We start from the raw sequence: 22,842 nt of genomic DNA, 5'->3' as shown, positions 1-22,842 counted from the left end.
TGCTGTGATGCTGCTGTGCTTGGGTTGATCTCTAGTCAGTGCTGTGATGCTGTTGTTAGGTTGGATCTGTAGTCAGTGTTGTGATGCTGTTGTTAGGATGGGTCTCTAGTCAGTGCTGTGATGCTGTTGTTAGGATGGGTCTCTAGTCAGTGCTGTGGTGCTGTTGTATTTGGGTGGATCTCTAGCCAGTGCTGTGATGCTGTCGTATTTGGGTGGGTCTCTAGCCAGTGCTGTGATGCTGTTGTGTTAGGGTGGGTGTCTAGTCAGTGCTGTGATGCTGTTGTGCTTGGGTTGATCTCTAGCCAGTGTTGTGATGCTGTTGTGTTAGTGTGGGTCTCTTGCCAGTGCTGTGATGCTGTTGTGTTTGGGTGGATCTCTAGCCAGTGCTGTGATGCTATTGTATTTGGGTGGGTCTCTAGTCACTGCTCTTATGCTGTTGTATTTGGGTGGATCTCTAGCCAGTGCTGTGATGCTGTTGTGTTAGTGTGGGTCTCTAGTCAGTGCTGTGGTGCTGTTGTGTTAGTGTGGGTCTCTAGCCAGTGCTGTGATGCTGTTGTGTTAGGGTGGATCTCTAGCCAGTGCTGTGATGCTTCAGTAGATAAGGCTTATTGGGAAGAGCACCTCTATAGTTGGTCACTCGATGCAATACCCTGTCACACACCAGCATATCGATTGTGACCTGTCACACACCACCACATCAATTGTGACCAGTCACACACCTCCATATCACTTGTGACCTGTCACACACCAGCATATCGATTGTGACCTGTCACACACCACCACGTCGATTGTGACCTGTCACACACCAGCATATCGATTGTGACCTGTCACACACCAGCATATCGATTGTGACCTGTCACACACCAGCATATCGATTGTGATCTGTCACACACCAGCATATCCATTGTGACCTGTCACACACCAGCATATCCATTGTGACCTGTCACACACCAGCATATCCATTGTGATCTGTCACACACCACCACATCAATTGTGACCTGTCACACACCAGCATATCGATTGTGACCTGTCACACACCAGCATATCGATTGTGACCTGTCACACACCAGCATATCGATTGTGACCTGTCACACACCAGCATATCGATTGTGACCTGTCACACGCCAGCATATCGATTGTGACCTGTCACACACCAGCATATCGATTGTGACCTGTCACACACCAGCAAATCGATTGTGACCTGTCACACACCAGCATATCGATTGTGACCTGTCACACACCAGCATATCGATTGTGACCTGTCACACACCACCACATCAATTGTGACCTGTCACACACCTCCATATCGATTGTGACCTGTCACACACCAGCATATCGATTGTGACCTGTCACACACCACCACGTCGATTGTGACCTGTCACACACCAGCATATCGATTGTGACCTGTCACACACCAGCAAATCGATTGTGACCTGTCACACACCAGCATATCGATTGTGATCTGTCACACACCAGCATATCCATTGTGACCTGTCACACACCAGCATATCCATTGTGACCTGTCACACACCAGCATATCCATTGTGATCTGTCACACACCACCACATCAATTGTGACCTGTCACACACCAGCATATCGATTGTGACCTGTCACACACCAGCATATCGATTGTGACCTGTCACACACCAGCATATCGATTGTGACCTGTCACACACCAGCATATCCATTGTGACCTGTCACACGCCAGCATATCGATTGTGACCTGTCACACACCAGCATATCGATTGTGACCTGTCACACACCAGCAAATCGATTGTGACCTGTCACACACCAGCATATCGATTGTGACCTGTCACACACCAGCCTATCGATTGTGACCTGTCACACACCAGCATATCGATTGTGATCTGTCACACACCAGCAAATCGATTGTGACCTGTCACACACCAGCATATCAATTGTGACCTGTCACACACCAGCATATCCATTGTGATCTGTCATACACCAGCATATCCATTGTGACCTGTCACACACCAGCATATCCATTGTGACCTGTCACACACCAGCATATCCATTGTGATCTGTCATACACCAGCATATCCATTGTGACCTGTCACACACCAGCATATCCATTGTGACCTGTCACACACCACAATATCGATTGTGTGGTGTCACACACCAGCATATCAATTGTGACCTGTCACACACCAGCATATCAATTGTGACCTGTCACACACCAGCACATCGATTGTGACCTGTCACACACCAGCACATCGATTGTTACCTGTCACACACCACCACATCGATTGTGACCTGTCACACACCAGCATATCGATTGTGACCTGTCACACACCAGCATATCGATTGTGACCTGTCACACACCAGCATATCGATTGTGACCTGTCACACACCAGCATATCGATTGTGACCTGTCACACACCAGCAAATCGATTGTGACCTGTCACACACCAGCATATCGATTGTGACCTGTCACACACCAGCATATCGATTGTGACCTGTCACACACCACCACATCAATTGTGACCTGTCACACACCTCCATATCGATTGTGACCTGTCACACACCAGCATATCAATTGTGACCTGTCACACACCACCACGTCGATTGTGACCTGTCACACACCAGCATATCGATTGTGACCTGTCACACACCAGCAAATCGATTGTGACCTGTCACACACCAGCATATCGATTGTGATCTGTCACACACCAGCATATCCATTGTGACCTGTCACACACCAGCATATCCATTGTGACCTGTCACACACCAGCATATCCATTGTGATCTGTCACACACCACCACATCAATTGTGACCTGTCACACACCAGCATATCGATTGTGACCTGTCACACACCAGCATATCGATTGTGACCTGTCACACACCAGCATATCCATTGTGACCTGTCACACACCAGCATATCCATTGTGACCTGTCACACGCCAGCATATCGATTGTGACCTGTCACACACCAGCATATCGATTGTGACCTGTCACACACCAGCAAATCGATTGTGACCTGTCACACACCAGCATATCGATTGTGACCTGTCACACACCAGCCTATCGATTGTGACCTGTCACACACCAGCATATCGATTGTGACCTGTCACACACCAGCCTATCGATTGTGACCTGTCACACACCAGCCTATCGATTGTGACCTGTCACACACCAGCATATCCATTGTGACCTGTCACACACCAGCATATCCATTGTGATCTGTCATACACCAGCATATCGATCGTGACCTGTCACACACCAGCATATCCATTGTGACCTGTCACACACCACAATATCGATTGTGTGGTGTCACACACCAGCATATCAATTGTGACCTGTCACACACCAGCATATCAATTGTGACCTGTCACACACCAGCACATCGATTGTGACCTGTCACACACCAGCACATCGATTGTTACCTGTCACACACCAGCACATCGATTGTGACCTGTCACACCAGCATATCGATTGTGACCTGTCACACACCTCCATATCGATTGTGATCTGTCACACACCAGCATATCGATTGTGACCTGTCACACACCAGCATATCGATTGTGACCTGTCACACACCAGCATATCCATTGTGACCTGTCACACACCTCAATATCGATTGTGACCTGTCACACACCAGCATATCGATTGTGACCTGTCACACACCAGCATATCGACCTGTCACACCAGCATATCGATTGTGACCTGTCACACACCAGCACATCGATTGTGACAGTCTGTCATCAGTGTGTCCTCGGCCACCCTGTGAATTCATTGGTTTACCACCTAATTGTATCTGCCCTTGTCAGGGGATCTGATGGCCGTGGCAGGGAGGCTTTCATGTGGAGGGGATGAAACAAGCATGGTTGCCAACGAGATTAGTGTCTGCATCATGTGATGCCTTGATGTTCCCAGCTTGAACAGCGGCCAACATCCACACTGAATAACACGGTCAGTCTCAACATGGATTTGACATTTTAAATTCATCCAGCCAATCTATGCAGTAAGAATTATCACATTCTAATAGTGATTATTTAGTTACTGTCTCAGAATTTTCATCAAAAGTGAAGTGCATCAGATTGGTGTTGCAGTGTGTATCACACATATGAGCAGCATGCTATATTTAACGTAAGGCAGGACAGTTGTACTTCTCCTTTCAAGAGCTTATTTTAACGAATTTTAGCCATTGTTAAAGATGTACTTTTATTTCAAGAGCTTATTTTAACAAATTTTAGCCATTGTTAAAGATGTACTTTTATTTCAAGAGCTTATTTTAACAAATTTTAGCCATTGTTAAGGATGAACTTTTATTTCAAGAGCTTATTTTAACGAATTTTAGCCATTGTTAAAGTTATACTTTTATTTCAAGAGCCTGTTTTAACAAAGTGAACCAACCCTTACAAAACTGTATAATGTGCCTCTGTTATCTTTACATATTTGTTATGAAGTTGTCGTGATGATGTACTGGTAACTTCAAATACATGACAAGGTCGTTGTGTTGCCTCTACTTGTTTAACATGCAACTTGCCACTATAGGAGTCGGCCTAGACTAACATCTAGTCTCTGAAATGAACATATCTTACCAAAAAAACCAGTTGTTAAATTATCTTAATAAAAATATAATAAAAAGGAGCCCAGAGACTCTCTTCATTTTCAGATACTGCAGTAATCTAGACTTGCCAGACATTAAAGACTTGCATGGGCTGTATTGGATATAATATCTTAATAAAAATATAATAAAAAGGAGCCCAGAGACTCTCTTCATTTTCAGATACTGCAGTAATCTAGACTTGCCAAACATTATAAACTTGCATCGGCTGTATGGGATATAATATTTTAATAAAAATATAATAAAAAGGAGCCCAGAGACTCTCTCATTTTCAGATACTGCAGTAATCTAGACTTGCCAGACATTATAGACTTGCATGGGCTGTATTGGATACAATATCTTAATAAAAATATAATAAAAGGGAGCCCAGAGACTCTCTTCAATTTCAGATACTGCAGTAATCTAGACTTGCCAGACATTATAGACTTGCATGGGCTGTATTGGATACAATATCTTAATAAAAATATAATAAAAGGGAGCCCAGAGACTCTCTTCAGTTTCAGATACTGCAGTAGTCTAGACTTGCCAGACATTATAGACTTGCATGGGCTGTATGGGGGATATTTATATCAGGGTCTGTAAAACAGACTAGAGTGGGCCTGGTAATGTTTTTTCTTCCCAGATAATTTCCGGCTTGTCTGAGACTATTCTGCCCTGATGACCCCCGGGTAACAGTAAAGGGCTGGTCCCCAGGACTTGTACATAAGAAAGAATTTAGTGCAAGACATGCAACTGACCTGGCCTAACTGGGCCTTAAAAACAAAACAGACTGACCATGTTGGAATTGGTAATCACCCTAAGACACCTGCTGTGAGTATTCTCCATTACAAACACAGGGAACCACTGTACTGGCAGGATTCATGGAACAACAGGTCCTGACAACGGACCCGACAACGGACCTGACATTGTTATGGACCTGGCAGTGGACCTTTTTATACCCCCGACCTTTTAAACAACTTGATTCTGATTGGTCAATCAGAGGCTATTAAATCACAATGAACCCCCTCTGATTGAAACAGCTGGTTTGAAGGCCACATCACCGCGGAGGCTAATATTCATAGAATAGCACTTTTTTCAGTCATTGTTGGTAGGCATTTTTAAATAATTATACCTACAATTACAGGTTACAAAATGCACAGATGCGGTTACTACAATATTCAAAGGATGTGTGGCAATACATTTCGTGCAGAAATTTACAAAGGGAATGTATTTACGTTTTGGAGACAACAGAGAGCTTGGAATTTTGGCTTTTTTCTATATACGACTGTGACGTCATATCTTTTGCTCACAATGAGCGATATGACGTCATAATGGTGTCGTGCGATGTAGAGCGAAAGCCTTGCAAAGCTTGCTTTGTTTTCTTTAGGGATGCCCACCTCATGTTAGCTTACCAAGTTGCCGTGCTTCTATGCTTTCAATGCTTGTCATATGTTCGAATGAAGTATTACGGTGTAAACAAACTGCTTGAGTATATACAGCGCCATATTTTGTTTGGTGATTCCGTAATTCAGATCGATAACCCACTCAAAACACTGGACTCAACCCATGCCGCTTCACTCAGAATATTTGCTAACACCAAAGAGTTCGCGTTTTATTTTGTCATGGTAGAATGGAGATAAACATACTGTGTTTTCAATGTAGAGCTAGGTTACCTGTAGATTCAACCGCGCTAAATTGAATTTGGAACCGAACGCGCAGTACGTTTATCTCCTAAATATATGCTATACAAACTTTTAACTGAAATCTAAATTAAATTATTTGTATGCAGCCTTAGTAAGGCTTGTCTTGTTAAACTACTGCTGCCTTTTGTCTAGACCGTCTCAGTCTCTTAACCATATTATTTTCCTTTCAGTTCAGCCCTTACTGTAATGCTCTAGCCCTGAATGAAGCAAGTCTAGATTTCACTTGGGCTTCTTTTCAATTAAAATGTAGTGGCTTGTTTGTATCAAAACAAGAATACCTATTGCTTCAATTGTGGTGAAAAAGTAAATTTGCATTCAGTGGAATAGAATAAATCTTTTCAGATTTTATATTTTCCACTTTTCATTATTTTAAGGATTTGTAAACCGATAAACTGTTTGCCTAAGGAGGAAGGATGGTGAAGCTCAGTGCCCCCGTGTTGATCGTTTCTCTTACTTTCACTCCCTGGTTTCTATGGCCCTGACTTTATTATTGGTGATGTAGCTGGAATATTTCTGAGTTTGGAATTAAACAACATTCATTCAAGAGGTGGAGCAGTTCACTGACATATCGATATACCGTATTCGACATATTAAGCGCCACGCTCTAATAAGTGCCCACGGCGATATTTGTTTATATATTGGCAAGTGAACAGTCCCAATTAGCACCCCTTCCGCTTGATCAATGTACCAAGACTTATTTATTCGTGTATAATACGCACTCGTGTGTTATATGCACCCTTAATTATGGGCAATTAAATTCTGGAAAATATATCTGTCGTGTATTATGCGCACAGACTTTTCTTTTGTATCATTTTAGGCTGTCAGCATAAACCACGAGATTAACGATGTTTTAACCCTTTTTTTCTCACTAAATTTATATTCTAATAAGAGCCCACTATTTCTAATTTTGAGGGCACCCTGGGCACTTATTACGTTGAATACGGTACTTCATCAATGCTAAATGATACTTTGTACAGCGATGATATTCATAAATATTTTATTCGGCCCAATTATTTATTTACTTTTCTACTTTTTATTTACTTCATTTTTATTTTCTGTCACAGAAAGCCAGGAGGGAAATTATAACTGTTCTCTTTAAATGGAAAAATAATGATATTCTATTCATTACTGCATTGTGCCTTTTACGGTACTTTCTTGTGGGGGGCACGCGTGGCCCAGTCATCTAAGGCCCCGCGATTCGCTGTGCAGAGTTGCGTCTCTTTGGCATGCCAGAAACCTATAATTGTGGGTTTGAATCCCGGTTCACCCCGATTATGTTTCTAGGTTTGTCAGCACCATACCCATGCTCATAGGTTTCACCGAAGTGGTAAACGTCTGAGACCTGCATCACTTCGGGCTTTCCTCCCACATTAAGCTGACACGCCGCACTGTAACTGGAATACTGTTAAAAGTGGCGTTAAACCCAACTCACTCACTCACTTTCTTGTGAGCTGCCGTGTAAAAGACATATACAGTTGATAATTCACATGTCACTCTACCTAATACAATGTACTATAAAACTATCTTACAGTTGGATAAGGTCTGTGTGTTATATTAAGCTTATTGCATCATGACAACAAATACAAATTTCTGTAATATTACTTCTCCTTCCAGGAACATTTTTGAGATTTCTGTTAATCCATGCATGTTTTTCATATACTTTTTCAATCTAGTTGATCTCCCAGACAGGCTTCATTGTGACACTTCTCAAGCACGGATATTATGGAAGGTCTCAGGCTATAGGTGCTCTCATTCAGTGATCTTTAAAATAATTAGTAGTGCTTGACTCCGGCCGGCTTCTGAACAAGTGTTGTCTCCTATGAATGGAATGACAATGTTTTTATATACCTACATCCAGGGGTCCGGAAACCGTCATATGCGCCGGACATGTCCGATTGGGAATCTCAAATGTCCGGTTTAAAATATTGCTTACCGGACATTAAAATTTTTCTGTCCGGACATTTTAAAAAGTATTGTCCGGACATTCTTAAATTTTGTCTGCAGTTGTAACACAATGAAGATTATCTACACTGACAAGCTTTGTTTGTTTTGATTGCTGTAAATACATTGTACCTACATGATAGTCCAATCGGTCAATCACTGTAATAGGCAATAAACTGAGTTGACACTGATTAATCGAGGATTAATTACTTAGAACATCTTGTTAATTTGAGTGAAAGGTGTTTACAACTGTACATAAATACCTTGCATCATCGATGTACCTCATTATCCTCACAATGCTACGATACGTAACCTCAGACAAGAAGCGAAAGCGTGACGACAGCCAGTCGACCGATGCAAATCAGTCGAGCGGATCTGCCAAACCCTCAAAGTCTGAATGATTATTTTGTAAGTCGTGGCTAACGACTTTCACTTGGTTGACATACAATTAGGATTTGCAGATTTTATTGTTTTCAGTAGCTAGTCGTATATTGAATCTTGATTGACCGCCATTTTGCTTTCTGTGACGATCGATATCAAATTTTTTTATGGTCAATAATTAAGAACAGATGAAAAAAGTATTCAAATAACTATTGCTATCAACGATATTTTAGTATTTATGATTATATTATCTGTCTTGTTTTTAAATAATCTTTAGTTTAAAAAAAACCTTTTCCCGTGAGGTCACGTGATAACCAAATATTGGATAATAGTCTCGATCCAAATGTTACAACGCGTACACTTGAGCAGACTCATGAATATTAATTAGACCGTTCACTACGTTAACAGATCGTTATTATAACAGAAACAAACGTATGTTTTCCATTTATATCTAAAATGATATTATTTGTTATTAATTGTCCGGTGAATTAAACAATTTAAATTGAAACAATTCATAATTCATCATATTATGAATACGTAACAACTTGTAATGTGTGTGTAAAAAGTCGTACTAAAATACGCTATTTGCAGGGGGCGTGGCCTAAATGCAAATGTCCGATTGGGATTTTAAATTTTCCGGACCCCTGCCTACATCCGTCTATATTCTGACCTATATAAGCTCGGCATGTTGAGAAAACTGTTTTCTGCAAACGAAGATCACCTTGAGGCAGCCATGATGGATAAGTTATCTTTGAGAAGTGGATATATATTGTTTGACTCTCATGCCAGACAATCTATTTCGATGTCCTTGTTCAAAGTGTTTTGGGTTTTTGAACTTAAGTATCAAAACTGAAATGAAGATTTATTATCAAAATTATTTTATAAAAGCATTTTCCTGAATTCTTGGTTTATGTATTATACATTTCATAATTTCTCATTCTCAACTTGAAATTTTTAAGATATACCGCTTTTCCATTGGACAAGAGGTTGGTCACATGACCACGAAACTGACTTTCATAAGTGCATGACTGACACATTTTGACGATCATACGTTTTTTCACAAGACTATTCTAGAAATGAAGAAAACACTGACAGACTACTTCCATATTCCTGGGGAAACACCTGGGAATTTCCTAGCATGCATACATACAGACTCATTGTTTCTGGTCATTTAGACCTTTGATCTTGAACACCGCGTTTTAGCATACATTGGGAAAAGTAGAGTTTGACTGCATGATCGTGCTCGAATATCTTCGCTTCGACCAATCATTAGTGAACAAAACAAAGAAATGCACACCCAAACTATCGTGTCTACTCGATCCGTGTCTAGACTGACAGTGACAGTCTTCAGCTACTGAGAGTTTAACCTGGTATCTATTTGACACATCTTTACAATCAGCTTTCAATAATCGGCCAATTAAACAATGATGACTGACACTTGTAATCGCCACACGTTCATTTACAATTGCGAAAATCTCATTACATTTATCATGTCAGCCATTTTGACGTCTTGTCCCTGATGTAAATGTATTCCGACGCGCTGTCATTGTGACTGACTTACGGAGGTCATTCTTAACAGACCTTTCTCTATAAGTGATTATAGCATTTGAATATATTGCTGTAAGCAAACTACAAAGATCTAACTGTAGAACAATGCTAGCATACATACGTTCACGTCACCTCTCTTTTTGAGGACTACTTTCTTCCGCGATACATGTGGTTGTTGTATGGCTGTCAGTGTGAAAAAGAGTCACACATACTAAATAAAATATTTATAGATCTACACACTACTAGGTAAAAATAGTGATATAATAAATTATAAGAATTGACCTTCACTTTGTTTGAGTTCAAAGGAGTATGAACAGTTAGGCCCAAACATTGTATGAACATCATCACTAGCTCCTGCGTTAATTTGGTTTGACTCTCATTCTAAGAAGGATCATACTACAATGAACTCACGCATAGTGAAAATCAATTGTTAAGTTAATTAAGGCGGATTGTAGTTATGCAATATTGGGCAAACTCTAACACAGATCTGGCCTTTGGTATGTAGCCCCCGGCTCTACGAGTACATATGAGTCTGGATGGGTACCAGCCTGTTAGAAGAGCAAGGAGAAATGTTCTCCACATAATACCTGTCTCCGGACCGACAATGATCTGAGATAGGGCTCTGCCAGTGTTCGACTTGACTTCACTTGGTTATGTAGATTGAGAGATAAGATTGATCATCACTGACTTTGAAGTATACAGATTTAGATTTGGTATCTGTCGTTTGAGATAAGAGTTTTCAAGTTGCCTGTGTTAGCATCTACTCAATGTCCATAGTTATCCTGTATATAGCTTAATGGAGCCATATGTTTCAGAGGCCTTCAGCCTGGCGCAGTGTTATCTCCTGTTAAACAGACTTTGTTTTTGCTGGATGAATGTTGCAGAACGTTTATGTTGTGTGACAAATTCCTTTGAATCTATTTTGTCTGAGTTGTCCTTCTCTTGGACAAAATTTTGTGGGGATATTGCAACTCCAACTGTCAATAATGTTTTGTTTCCAGAACAGCCAAATGAAGATTTCACTTCATTGAAAAGAACCATTACTAATTCCTGTGTCATTGGAAGGTAGAGAAATCAGTAAAGAATAGAGGGAATAAGTTGGTTTTGTCTTATCAATCATGTCAGTTTTTGGTTTTTGGTTTTTGGTATTAGAATATAAATAATGATGATGATGATGATGATGATGATTCCCAAGGACCCGGGTAGAATAGGTCTTCAGCAACTCATGCGTGCCGTAGGAGGTGACTATGCTCGTAAGAAACATCTAATTGGATTGGGTTTTCAGGCTCGCCAACTTGGTTGACGCATGTCATCGTATCAATTGCGATGCTGGATCGATGCTCATGATGTCAATCACTGGATTGTCTGGTCCAGACTCGATTATAGATACAGACTGCCGTCATATAGCTGGAATATTGCTGAGTGCGGCGTTAAACAACAAACAAACAAAAACAAAATGATTCCCAAGCCAGTGGAACAACAATATGGCCATACATATATGGTAATATATGCAATATTCACCGTTGATTAAGCAAAGGCCTTTGCTGTGATTGGGTAGATAGTAGATAGGGACAGTGGGAATCTCATTAATCCATTCATGAGCCTCACTAATTAGATGACGAGGCAATTCACGCAATCAGTTCCAGCATTGTCCGATTTCATGGTATTTAGTAATCTGTATTCTGTATGAACCACTTGCAGAACAAAATACAAAATATGCTCAAGTGACGTTTTGATTGGGGTTAAGGTTTTGGTAAAATGGATAGGTAGGTTGTCAATAGACTAACATCTAGTCTCTGAAATGAACATATTTTACAGAAAAAAACAGTCGTTAAATTATATATAGTTACAAAATATAATAAAAAGGAGACCAGACTTTCTTCATTTTCCTGATACTGCAGTAATCTAGACTTGCCAAACATTATAGACTTGCATGGACTGTATTGGATATATTTATTTCAGGATCTGTATGACAGACTAGGTTGTCGATGACAAGACCAGATATTCCACATTGTCGGGTTTGAGGTTCATAGCCACTGACTCATATATCATGGATGTCAAATTTGATACTTCCATTAATGGCTTGAGTTGTTATATTGTTTTCATTCAATAGAAGAACTTTTTCTATTTTTCAAAATGTGTGAGCTGTTGGACACGTAAAGCCAGGAATGAGAATATTTATGTGACAAGAGTTGTGATCATGATAAACTTTCTCCCAATTTTTGAAGTCTTCAACAAGCTACTCGTGTCTAGGTGAAGTCCATCACGGAGACATGCTCACTGAACTCCATGGTGATGTGTGGGAGTCACATTGTATGTCCTCAATCACGCACAATCTGCCATCTACATTAACTTTTGTTTTCCGTGCAGCATGACCATATTGTGGGATTGATTCAGTGACGAGTCGTGAACCTGGCATGCTGTGATTGGGCAATCAATACACACCGGATGCTTGTTTTGGAGCGTCGGTCTATCCACCCATAATGCAACTGCAGAAAGTGATCAACTGATATGTTTTTTATGCAGTCTGCCACACTGTAAGGAAAAAGCTTTGATTCATGTGAAAGAGTTGCTGGCTCTGGCTTCCCTTTAACACCTGTCACTTCCAATACAGAGTTTCATCTATCACGTCAGTGGAAACAATTACTGACCAGAGTTGCAGGTGTCCAGGCCATTCACAAACTCCGCATCTATTTCATGCATTATATATACTTCAATTGGTTGTATTATCATTGCTGTACATTATTATCATCTCCACCACTGCCATTATTATATTCATCATAATCTTAAATATACTGCATGATGATGACGACGATGATGATGGTGGTTATGGTGGGAGTGGTGATGTTGATTATGATGATGTTTATGATGTTGATGGTGATGATGGTGATGATGATGATTATGATTATGATGATGATGGTGATGATGACAACGATGGTGATGATGATTATGATGGTGATGATGATGATTATGATGATGATGATGATGGTGATGATGATGATGATAATGATAATTATGATGATGGTGATGGTGATGGTGATGATGATAATTATGATGGTGATGATGATGATGATGATGGTGGTGATGATGATTATGAAGATGATGATGATGATGGTGATAACGATGGTGATGATGATGATGATGATGTTGATGGTGAATATGATGATGACGATGACAAAGCTCTATTAATATGTAACCTTGACAAACAAGACATAATTTAGTCTGTTGTGTTTGATCATTAGTGTGTATGTGTACTAACACCACATTTCCTGTCGTCGACAATGGCGTATGCCATGATGTCGTGGTGGAGTGGTTAGCGCCTCCTGACCCAGGGTGTGACATATTCACACTGGATACCAGGGTCACGTCAACAGGCTGCTAGTAATTCAACGGGCCAATATTTTGTAGATTTTCTGAGCATAATCATGAGCATATTTGACAATCTGAGAAGGGGACATACATACTGGGTTTTCAATTACTTAATCCAGGTCTTAAGATTTGTCTGCTTAATGAAAACATCATTTTCCTTAAAGCAAAATCTGGAATTGTTGACGTAGCAAATTCCTTTTCATAGCAATGTGGGACATGGGTGGGGCTTCAATTAGCTGTGCAGAGTTGCGTCCCTTAGCTGTGCCAGGAACCTAGCATGGGATCCAATTCAAGTTTGGCCTGATTGTGTTTTGTCACCTCCGTACCCGTGCTTGTGGGTATCACCAAAGTGGTAAACATCTGAATCACTTTGAGCTTTCCTCCCACACCAAGCTGATACAACGTGATATAACTGGAATACTGTTCAAAGTGGCATTAAACAAAACTCACTCACTCAATAGCAATAGAGGCACAGATTCCCATCCACAGAACTTGGTTTTACACATTGTGACCAAGTGTAGAATCAAACCTGGGCCTAACCAGCGACAGGTCAACACTTCAACCACAAGGCCAGGCCATCTCCCCTATGAAGTTATATGATGCTCGTAACAAGATTTCCCCGTTGTTACATCACATAAGAGGTGGTGGGGTAGCTGAATACGCAGGTTCGATTTCCCACATGGGTACTATGTGTGAAGCCTGTTTCTAGTGTCCCCTGCCATGATATTGATGGAATATTGCTTAAAAGGGCGTAAAACCTCACTCACTCACTCTCTCACTATCAAAACCACCCACTCACCCACTCACCCACTCACCCACTCACCCACTCACCCACCCACCCACACATGGGTACTATGTGTGAAGCCCGTTTCTGGTGTCCACTGCCATGATATTGCTGGAATATTGCTAAAAAGGGCATAAAACCTCACTCACTCACTCTCTCACTCACTATCAAAACCACCCACTCACCCACTCACCCACTCACCCACTCACCCACTCACCCACCCATCCACACATGGGTACAATGTGTGAAGCCCGTTTCTTGTGTTCCCCACTGTGATATTGCTGGAATATTGCTAAAAGCAGCGTAAAACCTCACTCACTCACTCATTCATTCACTCACTCACCAGTGCCATAGCCAGCCGGGGGAGCAGGGAGGGCATCTGCCCTCCCTAGATTTTTTATATAAAACAGTTTTGTTTGAATCAAGTTGGGGACAACTGATACTTGTACAAATATTTGCCCCCCCTGTCCAAAAAATAAACTACGGCCTTGCTCACTCACTCACTCACTTGCTCACGCACCCCAAAAACCACCCACCCACCCACACACTCACCCACCCACCCACCCACTCACTCACTCACATATCTGTACTTCTCTGTGAAATTTGAAATATTCCTTTTGAAAAAAGTGAATTACCAACATATTGTTTCTCTGACATTCGTGCCAGACAGCAGATCACACAGGCATAAGGAAATAAAATCTGTTGTTTTTTATTCTGCTTCCTAATAATTGTTATGCCCTGATCGTGGAGCACGATATGGGGCAGGATATGTTTCCTGTAAGTACATACTATAGCGTGTCAGTGGCGGAAATCTTGTGAGTCAATACCTCTAATTGCTGGCTTGTTTCTCATGCTTCAAATTGTTCCTTGTGGTCGGTATGTATCACTTCATGTCTGAAATTCTTATTTCATGTTGGATATTTGATTTATATTTAAAGAAAAAGGTTATTGATTACTAAAGCAAATCTGTAGTGTCTTTAGGCTTCAGTTTAAGCAGATGGAAGTCTCACAAGCAGATATAATAATTTGAATAGATGGAAAAGATTTTTATAGCTGAAGTTATTTATTTTATGAATTTATTTCCAATACATCATGGGAATAAGTTTCAATCTGTGCTTCTATGTTCTTTATGAAATGTCATTTGATATGAGTTGACATTATCCCTGTATGGTCTTCTACAAGTGTAGAACCAGTATATCTCCAAGCATATGTTATCTCAGTCAGTTATGCACATATGTAATTTCATAATATAAAAGCTGGTAGCACCTAATACTTTTAGAAATCTATAGATATTGTAATAGCTAACACCAAGCTTTAATTTAATTAATTGTAATGATCAAACCAACAAAATATTTTTTTTAAGCTTCCATTTTTTTGAGACATTTTTCTCTGAGATTTTCGGTTTGAAGGATATTTATATCCCCTAGGCACTGACATTTCAGTTTGTGTGTTCATGCACAGATACATAATAGTATCCACTATGGTGACTGTTTTTTATCCTTGTGTAACACATTTGTGAGGCCTATGAGCCTCCAGAGGCTCTTGCATCACCTGCCAGCGATACCCATGAGCCTCTGACGTTCAGATTTTCACTGAACAAAATTGTGTCAACTTTGAAATCAATCCATCTGCATTAAGTTAATTCAGGGAATGGTTGCCATATCGGTGAAGTGGCGTCAGTGTCTCCGGTGAACTGATCTCTCGAACTCTGAAAGTGACTGCATATCATTGTTGGGTGCTACTTTCCTTTAGAATCCCTGATTTGTCACCTTGACCCCTGGGAAGAGTTTTAGTAAAGTAGAAAGGACTTTGCTGACAGTTGCTTTGAACTTTCGCTCCATGGTGTAAGGAACTTAATATGGGTCTGTAAATGGCTAAATCTCATGAACCCATCCTCGTTTTTATGATGTGAAAGATTTAATTTTATCTTCTTTTCCCAATGCTGGTACTGGTGGCTAGATGTGTTCCTGTGTGGGCAAAGTAATCATTGATTGTCTATGGTGATCTGAAGTTGTGTTACTTACATGGATTTTTTAAAGAGGAAGTTAAGCCAGTGTCTTAATTTGCACTTTGAAGAGACAGCATGAAAAATGTGTGTATTTTTAACTGCATAACAGTTGTCTCCCTTTGTTTCAGATCGGGCAGGATGAGACATGCACATCCTGCGAGATGAGTTGAATCATGGGAAATAAGCTTTGCGCGCCCTTACTGAAACGGAGCTATCGGAATGACAACTACCCTTGGAACCTCAGGAAGGATTCCCATCTCCTCAGGTAAGCACAGAATGTGGGTTTCAAATGTGAATTTACCACCATCAAATCTACCTTGATGAAAATAAACATGAACTCCTACAGAGAATACTTATTGCAGGAATTCATTGACAACTCTGCATTTTGTAACCTACGATTGTACAGATCATTATTACAAAATGCCTACTTAATATTAGCAATAGTGATGCATCCATCAAATAAGCTGTTGAGATCAGAGGTGCTTATTGTGATTTGAAACCCCTGATTGACCAATCAGAATCAAGTATTTTCCAAAGTTCTGGTAGAATTCAGATTCACAAAAAACAATTGGTGGGTTCCTCAGTGTTTTTTACAAACCAAGTGATATCGGTTTGCTGAGTGGGCAGTATCTTTCCTCTTCAGACAGGTTTGAAATTCACGACACACAAAATGGGATCACTACAGGGAAAAAAACATTCTAAATGTGGTTTGTTAATTCACGACGAAGAGGCATTGAGGTAGCCTAGTGGTTGAAACCTGTTGATCATTATGATAGAACATTGTGTGGAGTCCATTCCCCATCATGATAGATAATGCTTAGCTTGGTAAACAATCATTTATCACACAAGATCTGTCATATCAAGTCATTAAAAGAGTATGGAGATCAAGTGTATACATTTAGATCACTTATCTCCAGTTGGTGATAGGACTTTGATACTGCTTAAGCATTCACTGAAATTGTATGAGTTTTCCTGTGTTCTGCTTTACTGGAAGCTGCAGCAGTCTTCATGTATTGGTGGTGTTCAGAGTTCTTGGACATAGCTTAAGGTGCACCAGCAGAGCTGCACCGCTAGAGTTGGACCATAGGCGTTTCATCTTCAGAGTTGCACCAGCAGCGTTGTATCATTAGTGTTGCACCATCAGAGCTGCACCGCTAGAGTTGTATCATTAGTGTTTCACCATCAGAGCTGCACCGCTTGAGTTGGACCATAGGCGTTTCATCTTCAGAGATGCACCAGCAGCGTTGTATCATTAGTGTTGCACCATCAGAGCTGCACCAGCAGCGTTGTATCATTAGTGTTGCACCATCAGAGCTGCACCGCTAGAGTTCTATCATTAGTGTTGCACCATCAGAGCTGCACCGTTAGAGTTGGACCATAGGCGTTTCATCTTCAGAGTTGCACCAGCAGCGTTCTATCATTAGTGTTACAGCATCAGAGCTGCACCGCTAGAGTTCTATCATTAGTGTTGCACCATCAGAGCTGCACCGTTAGAGTTGGACCATAGGCGTTTCATCTTCAGAGTTGCACCAGCAGCGTTCTATCATTAGTGTTACAGCATCAGAGCTGCACCGCTAGAGTTCTATCATTAGTGTTGCACCATCAGAGCTGCACCGTTAGAGTTGGACCATAGGCGTTTCATCTTCAGAGTTGCACCAGCAGCGTTGTATCATTAGTGTTGCACCATCAGAGCTGCACTGCTAGAGTTGTATCATTAGTGTTGCACCATCAGAGCTGCACTGCTAGAGTTGGACCATAGGCGTTTCATCTTCAGAGTTGCACCAGAAGCGTTGTATCATTAGTGTTGCACCATCAGAGCTGCACCATCAACATTATACCATGAGTTGCGTTCGCAAAGTTGCAGCACCAGAGATAAACATTGGAGTTGCACGATGAAATTAGCACAATCAAAGCTGCATTGAGGATTGTATATTTTACCTTGGCATTTATTGCTATAATATCATGCATCTACTCCCTCTCTCTGGTGATGGCTGTGATTTGATATTAAATCCTGACTCCTACTGAGAGTATAATCAAGTCTGGGTCCTGGCTGTCTTTGCAGTGGGAAAATTCTGAAATATGATAACTGCTTGCCTACAATAATGTTTGCATGTGTAACCAAATAGTTGAATTCGACCACAATCAATAGGGAACTGAAATGTTATTTAGGCATGTCTTGCATGCAGACATTCTAAATCATCCATTCAAGGTACCAATTTCCTGAAACGATCTCTATAAAGAATATTCCCTAACTCAATCTCTCCGTAGCGTACTTGAAGCTCAGTAAAGTCTATTTCTTCCCTGTATGCCGGTTCCCTGGGACATACATTATTGAAATTTGGGAAGAATAATGGAAAGAAAGTGAGCTTTAGGACACCATTACGAATAATCAATGTAGATGGAGCGGCTTTGAAAGGAAAAAATGCCAACATGAAGGAAATATGGTTTCGAGGCTCTGTGATAGAGGTTCCGTCTGTAGAAGAGAGGAAAAGGGTTTGCATTTAAAAGTAGAACACACCTAACAAACCGCTCTCCTTTGTAATGAGTGAGTGAATATGGTTTTACGCCGCTTTTAACAATATTCCAGCAATATCACAGCGGGGGACACCAGAAATGGGCTTCACACATTGTACCAATATGGGGAATTGAATACGGGTCTTCGGCGTGACGAGCGAACGCTTTAACCACTAGGCTACCCGACCGCCCCGCCTTCGTAATGAAGTGCATCAGACATGTAAACAAACTTACATAAGCAGTACATAGATAATTAGAGGAAGATACAGATGCGCCTTCAGCAGCTATAATAACATCCTTGCAGTACAGTTATGTTAATACTTTCGAAACATGGCGGTGTAGGTTCAGGCAGTGTGACTTGACTATTGACTTAAGCTGTTTGTGATGTTTCTCATCAAAATAATTGTATGGTTATATGTCCAAGCTCAAATTGCAGTGATTATTTCCCTCATTCTGTTGGACTGATCTATTCAATCCGATTACTTTGCATTGATTGTTTTTGACATGGGTTGGATGGGTAAGACTCTACCATGTTGAATTGACATAAAACGTGAAACTGAAAAGTTATGCTTGTTGGACAATGGTTTGGAAACTGATACTATGGTTAAAGTTGCCTGTCACTGTGATTCACTTCACTTGAACACATCTGGAGCTGAAACGTTGTGGCAGGAGATATTTGTAACATTGTTTCAGTGTGGCATACCAATCTGCAGTCTGTTATACATGGGCTGAAGCCTTTTGTGGGACTCATTCATTGTGGCTGAACTGATATGTTAACTGAAACATTGTGGCTGAACTGATCTGTTAAACTGAAACATTGTGGCTGAACTGATATGTAAACTGAAACATTGTGGCTGAAATGATATGTTAACTGAAACATTGTGGCTGAACTGATATGTTAACTGAAACATTGTGGCTGAACTGATATGTTAACTGAAACATTGTGGCTGAACTGATCTGTTAAACCTAAATATTGTGGCTGAACTGATCTGTTAAACTGAAACATTGTGACTGAACTGATATGTTAAACTGAAATATTGTGGCAGAGCTAATCTATAACACTGAACATTGTGGCAGAATTGATCTGTAAAACTGAAACATTGTGGCAGAGCTAATCTATGAAACTGAAACATTGTGGCAGAGTTGATCTGTAAAACTGGAACATTGTGACAAGTGATTTATGAAACTGAAACATTTTGGCAGAGCTAATTTATAAAACTGAAACCTTGTGGCAGAATTGATCTGCAAAACTGAAACATTGTGGCAGAGCTAATCTATGACACTGAAACATTGTGGCAGAGCAAATCTATGACACTGAATCATTGTCTCAGAGCTAATCTATGACACTGAAACATTGTCTCAGAGCTAATCTATGACACTGAACATTGTGGCAGAGCTAATATGTAAAATTTAAACATTGTGGCAGAACTGGTCTGTAAAACTGAAACATTGTAGCAGAGCTGATCTATTAAACTGAAACATTGTCTCAGAACTAATCTATTAAGCTGAAACACTACGGAAGAGTTTACATACTGATGTGTGAAGTATTTCACTGTTTTTGGATGTGAAGAATTCCTAAGTTTGTGTTTCAAGTATACAGATGTGCGTGTGTGTGTGTCAAGTATTCATGTGTTTTTCAAGTATTCTGGTATGTGTGTGTGTGTGTGTCAAGTATTCATGTATTTGTCAAGTATTCTGGTATGTGTGTGTGTGTGTGTCATGTATTCACGTGTTTGTCAAGTATTCTGGTATGTGTGTGTGTGTGTGTGTGTGTGTATTCAGGTGTTTTTCAAGTATTCTGGTATATGTGTGTGTACGTGTGTCTGTGTGTAATCTCCAGTCTTGCCAGCAATACAGCAGACTTGTGTAGTGTATGATCAGAGCTGGTGGTACATGCCTTATCCACCACACATCCCTGTTCATCTTCATTTGTGTCCCGGCAGGAGTACCATCAGCTGAAGTGCCCAATTACTTAGTGTTGATAATGAACACATCCCTGTTAGGGAGATATGGTTGGGTGGTACTTGTACATGCTGCCAGACCTATGCTGATATCACAATAACTCCCTCTCATCATCATCATCATCATCAAGCAGGGGTTGCTGAAGACCTATTCACAACCCTGATCTTCACGGGTTATATAATATGTACTGACGGACTTCTGGCAACATTTTATCACTTAAGTGAAATAACACTTAAAGCTCCCAGTCGGCCTCAATGACGCCATGGTTTACACGCTAAGGTCATGATAATAAATATACGATAAACAACAACTGGGCTTCCTTGTTCTCCCAGCTTACTGGGATTTTCAAAAAGATAATTACATGTAGAAAGTAGGTTGAAAATATTATAGTAAACTCTTGTTTATGACGTTACCTCTGTTGGCAATCTCATTCAAATCAGATCTTAGTCCTCAATAAACAAAGATCTGAGGATCATCATCACCACCACCACCACCACCACCACCATCATCATCATCATCATCAACAACATCATCATCACTTTCTCATCATCATCATCATCATCATCATCATCATCATCATCAACAACATCATCATCACTTCATCATCATCATCACTTCATCATCATCATCATCATCATCATCACTTTATCATCACCACCACCACCACCATCATCATCATCATCATCATCATCATCAACAACATCATCATCACTTTATCATCACCACCACCACCACCATCATCATCATATTTATTTACAATAATATAGTTACTATTATTATAGTTATATTTATTATTCTGAACACCAACCATTGTTAATAATGTTTGAACTTGTTACGATGTGTGGATGTCAGTGTGTAGATATGTGTAGAGTGTCAGCAACGCAGGACTGATGGCGAGCTGCCATGCTTGTCGATGCAGAAAACACAGCATATTCATCGCCAGTCTTGGTCTAGAAATCCAAACTTCATGGCGTTGTTTATGTGAAGACTAAAATAAATTCCTCCTTTTAAGACATGTTGATAAAGGGCTTGTGTTTGCCACGAGATGTTTTTGGCAATTTTGGTTATGCGTGACGTTAACGTTGTTGTTGGCAATTGTCTGATTGAACAGCAGAGAGACTGGCATCAAGACTATAAGATGGCGGCGGGGAGCTGGGCCACAGGGAGCCCAAGGATATAGAAGCATGGCATATCCAAACACCCTGTGGGACTGTTGTTCTTGTCTTTGCATACGGAATAGTTTTTGTATTTAGGTAGACAGAATTATTTCCTTCAAGAAAACAGTATTTAACCGACATCTTTGAACCAGGTCATTGTGGCAAGATGGACATGTTGTTTTGTGCAAGACACTCATCGACATGGAAAAGCCGTGTTATTGGAAGATGGTTGCTTTGTATCTTCATCAAAATAAAAAAAAATGTTTTATTATTGTAAGTTGATTAAATTGATTCTTATGAGGAACATATAGCTATTTTATTACCATGGAGTTTTTCTTCGGGACATGAATATTCCGGATTGAATTTCCAATGCGGGTTTTGATTTTTTGGGGAGAATTTAATTATGTGAGTGCTGTTTATGAAAGATGTGCCTGTGGATATTGCTCTTTTGTAGATGTTGTGCAGTGATTGATGACTTCTTGATACTTTTTCCCAACCATGGGATTCGGGGTCAGAATTACGTCCCCAGCACCCACGTCTGTTGTTAAAGTCGACTGGTATTGTTTGTCTGATCACAGTGTGTGAACTGGCAGATTGTGTTTCATTGCACTTGGATTTGTTTAAAGAATAAAATCGTTCCAAAAAATAATTTTAGAAAATAATTTTGTGCCAAGTTTCACAAGAAAAATAATTGTTCAATGGCCATGCTTGAGGACCTGGAAAAAAGGGTGTTGTTTGTCCTTTCAGCCCTTAAAATACTCTTAAACTTGGGTCAAACAATCAAATCTTCAGTTGCCTGGACTATATTTTGTAAATGCAATTACAAACTTGCTGCAACGTCTTCTGTTACCGTAGTATGTGTTGAATTAACTGTACAATGTCCACAGAAAGAAGTATAGAATGTTTT

At 40.3% G+C, this 22,842-nt stretch overlaps 1 protein-coding gene across 7 annotated transcripts in view; it reads left to right on the top strand.

Annotated features, from left to right (window-relative positions):
• The window catches only part of LOC124111827, a 229,313-nt gene that overhangs the window by 58,885 nt on the left and 147,586 nt on the right, over window positions 1–22,842 (top strand). For all 7 annotated transcript variants that reach the window (XM_048384512.1, XM_048384511.1, XM_048384508.1 and 4 more), the window contains exon 2: window positions 16,431–16,567. In XM_048384512.1, coding sequence (XP_048240469.1) covers window positions 16,476–16,567 — 92 coding nt within the window. In that variant the 5' untranslated portion in view covers window positions 16,431–16,475. The remainder of the gene's footprint in view (window positions 1–16,430; window positions 16,568–22,842) is intronic.

Source organism: Haliotis rufescens, unplaced genomic scaffold (assembly GCF_023055435.1).
Source record: "Haliotis rufescens isolate VD_foot unplaced genomic scaffold, xgHalRufe1.0.p SCAF_5, whole genome shotgun sequence".
Taxonomy (NCBI): Eukaryota; Metazoa; Mollusca; class Gastropoda; order Lepetellida; family Haliotidae; genus Haliotis; species Haliotis rufescens.
The sequence above is the reverse complement of the archived record's forward strand: the minus strand, read 5'-3'. Positions and strand labels throughout refer to the sequence as shown.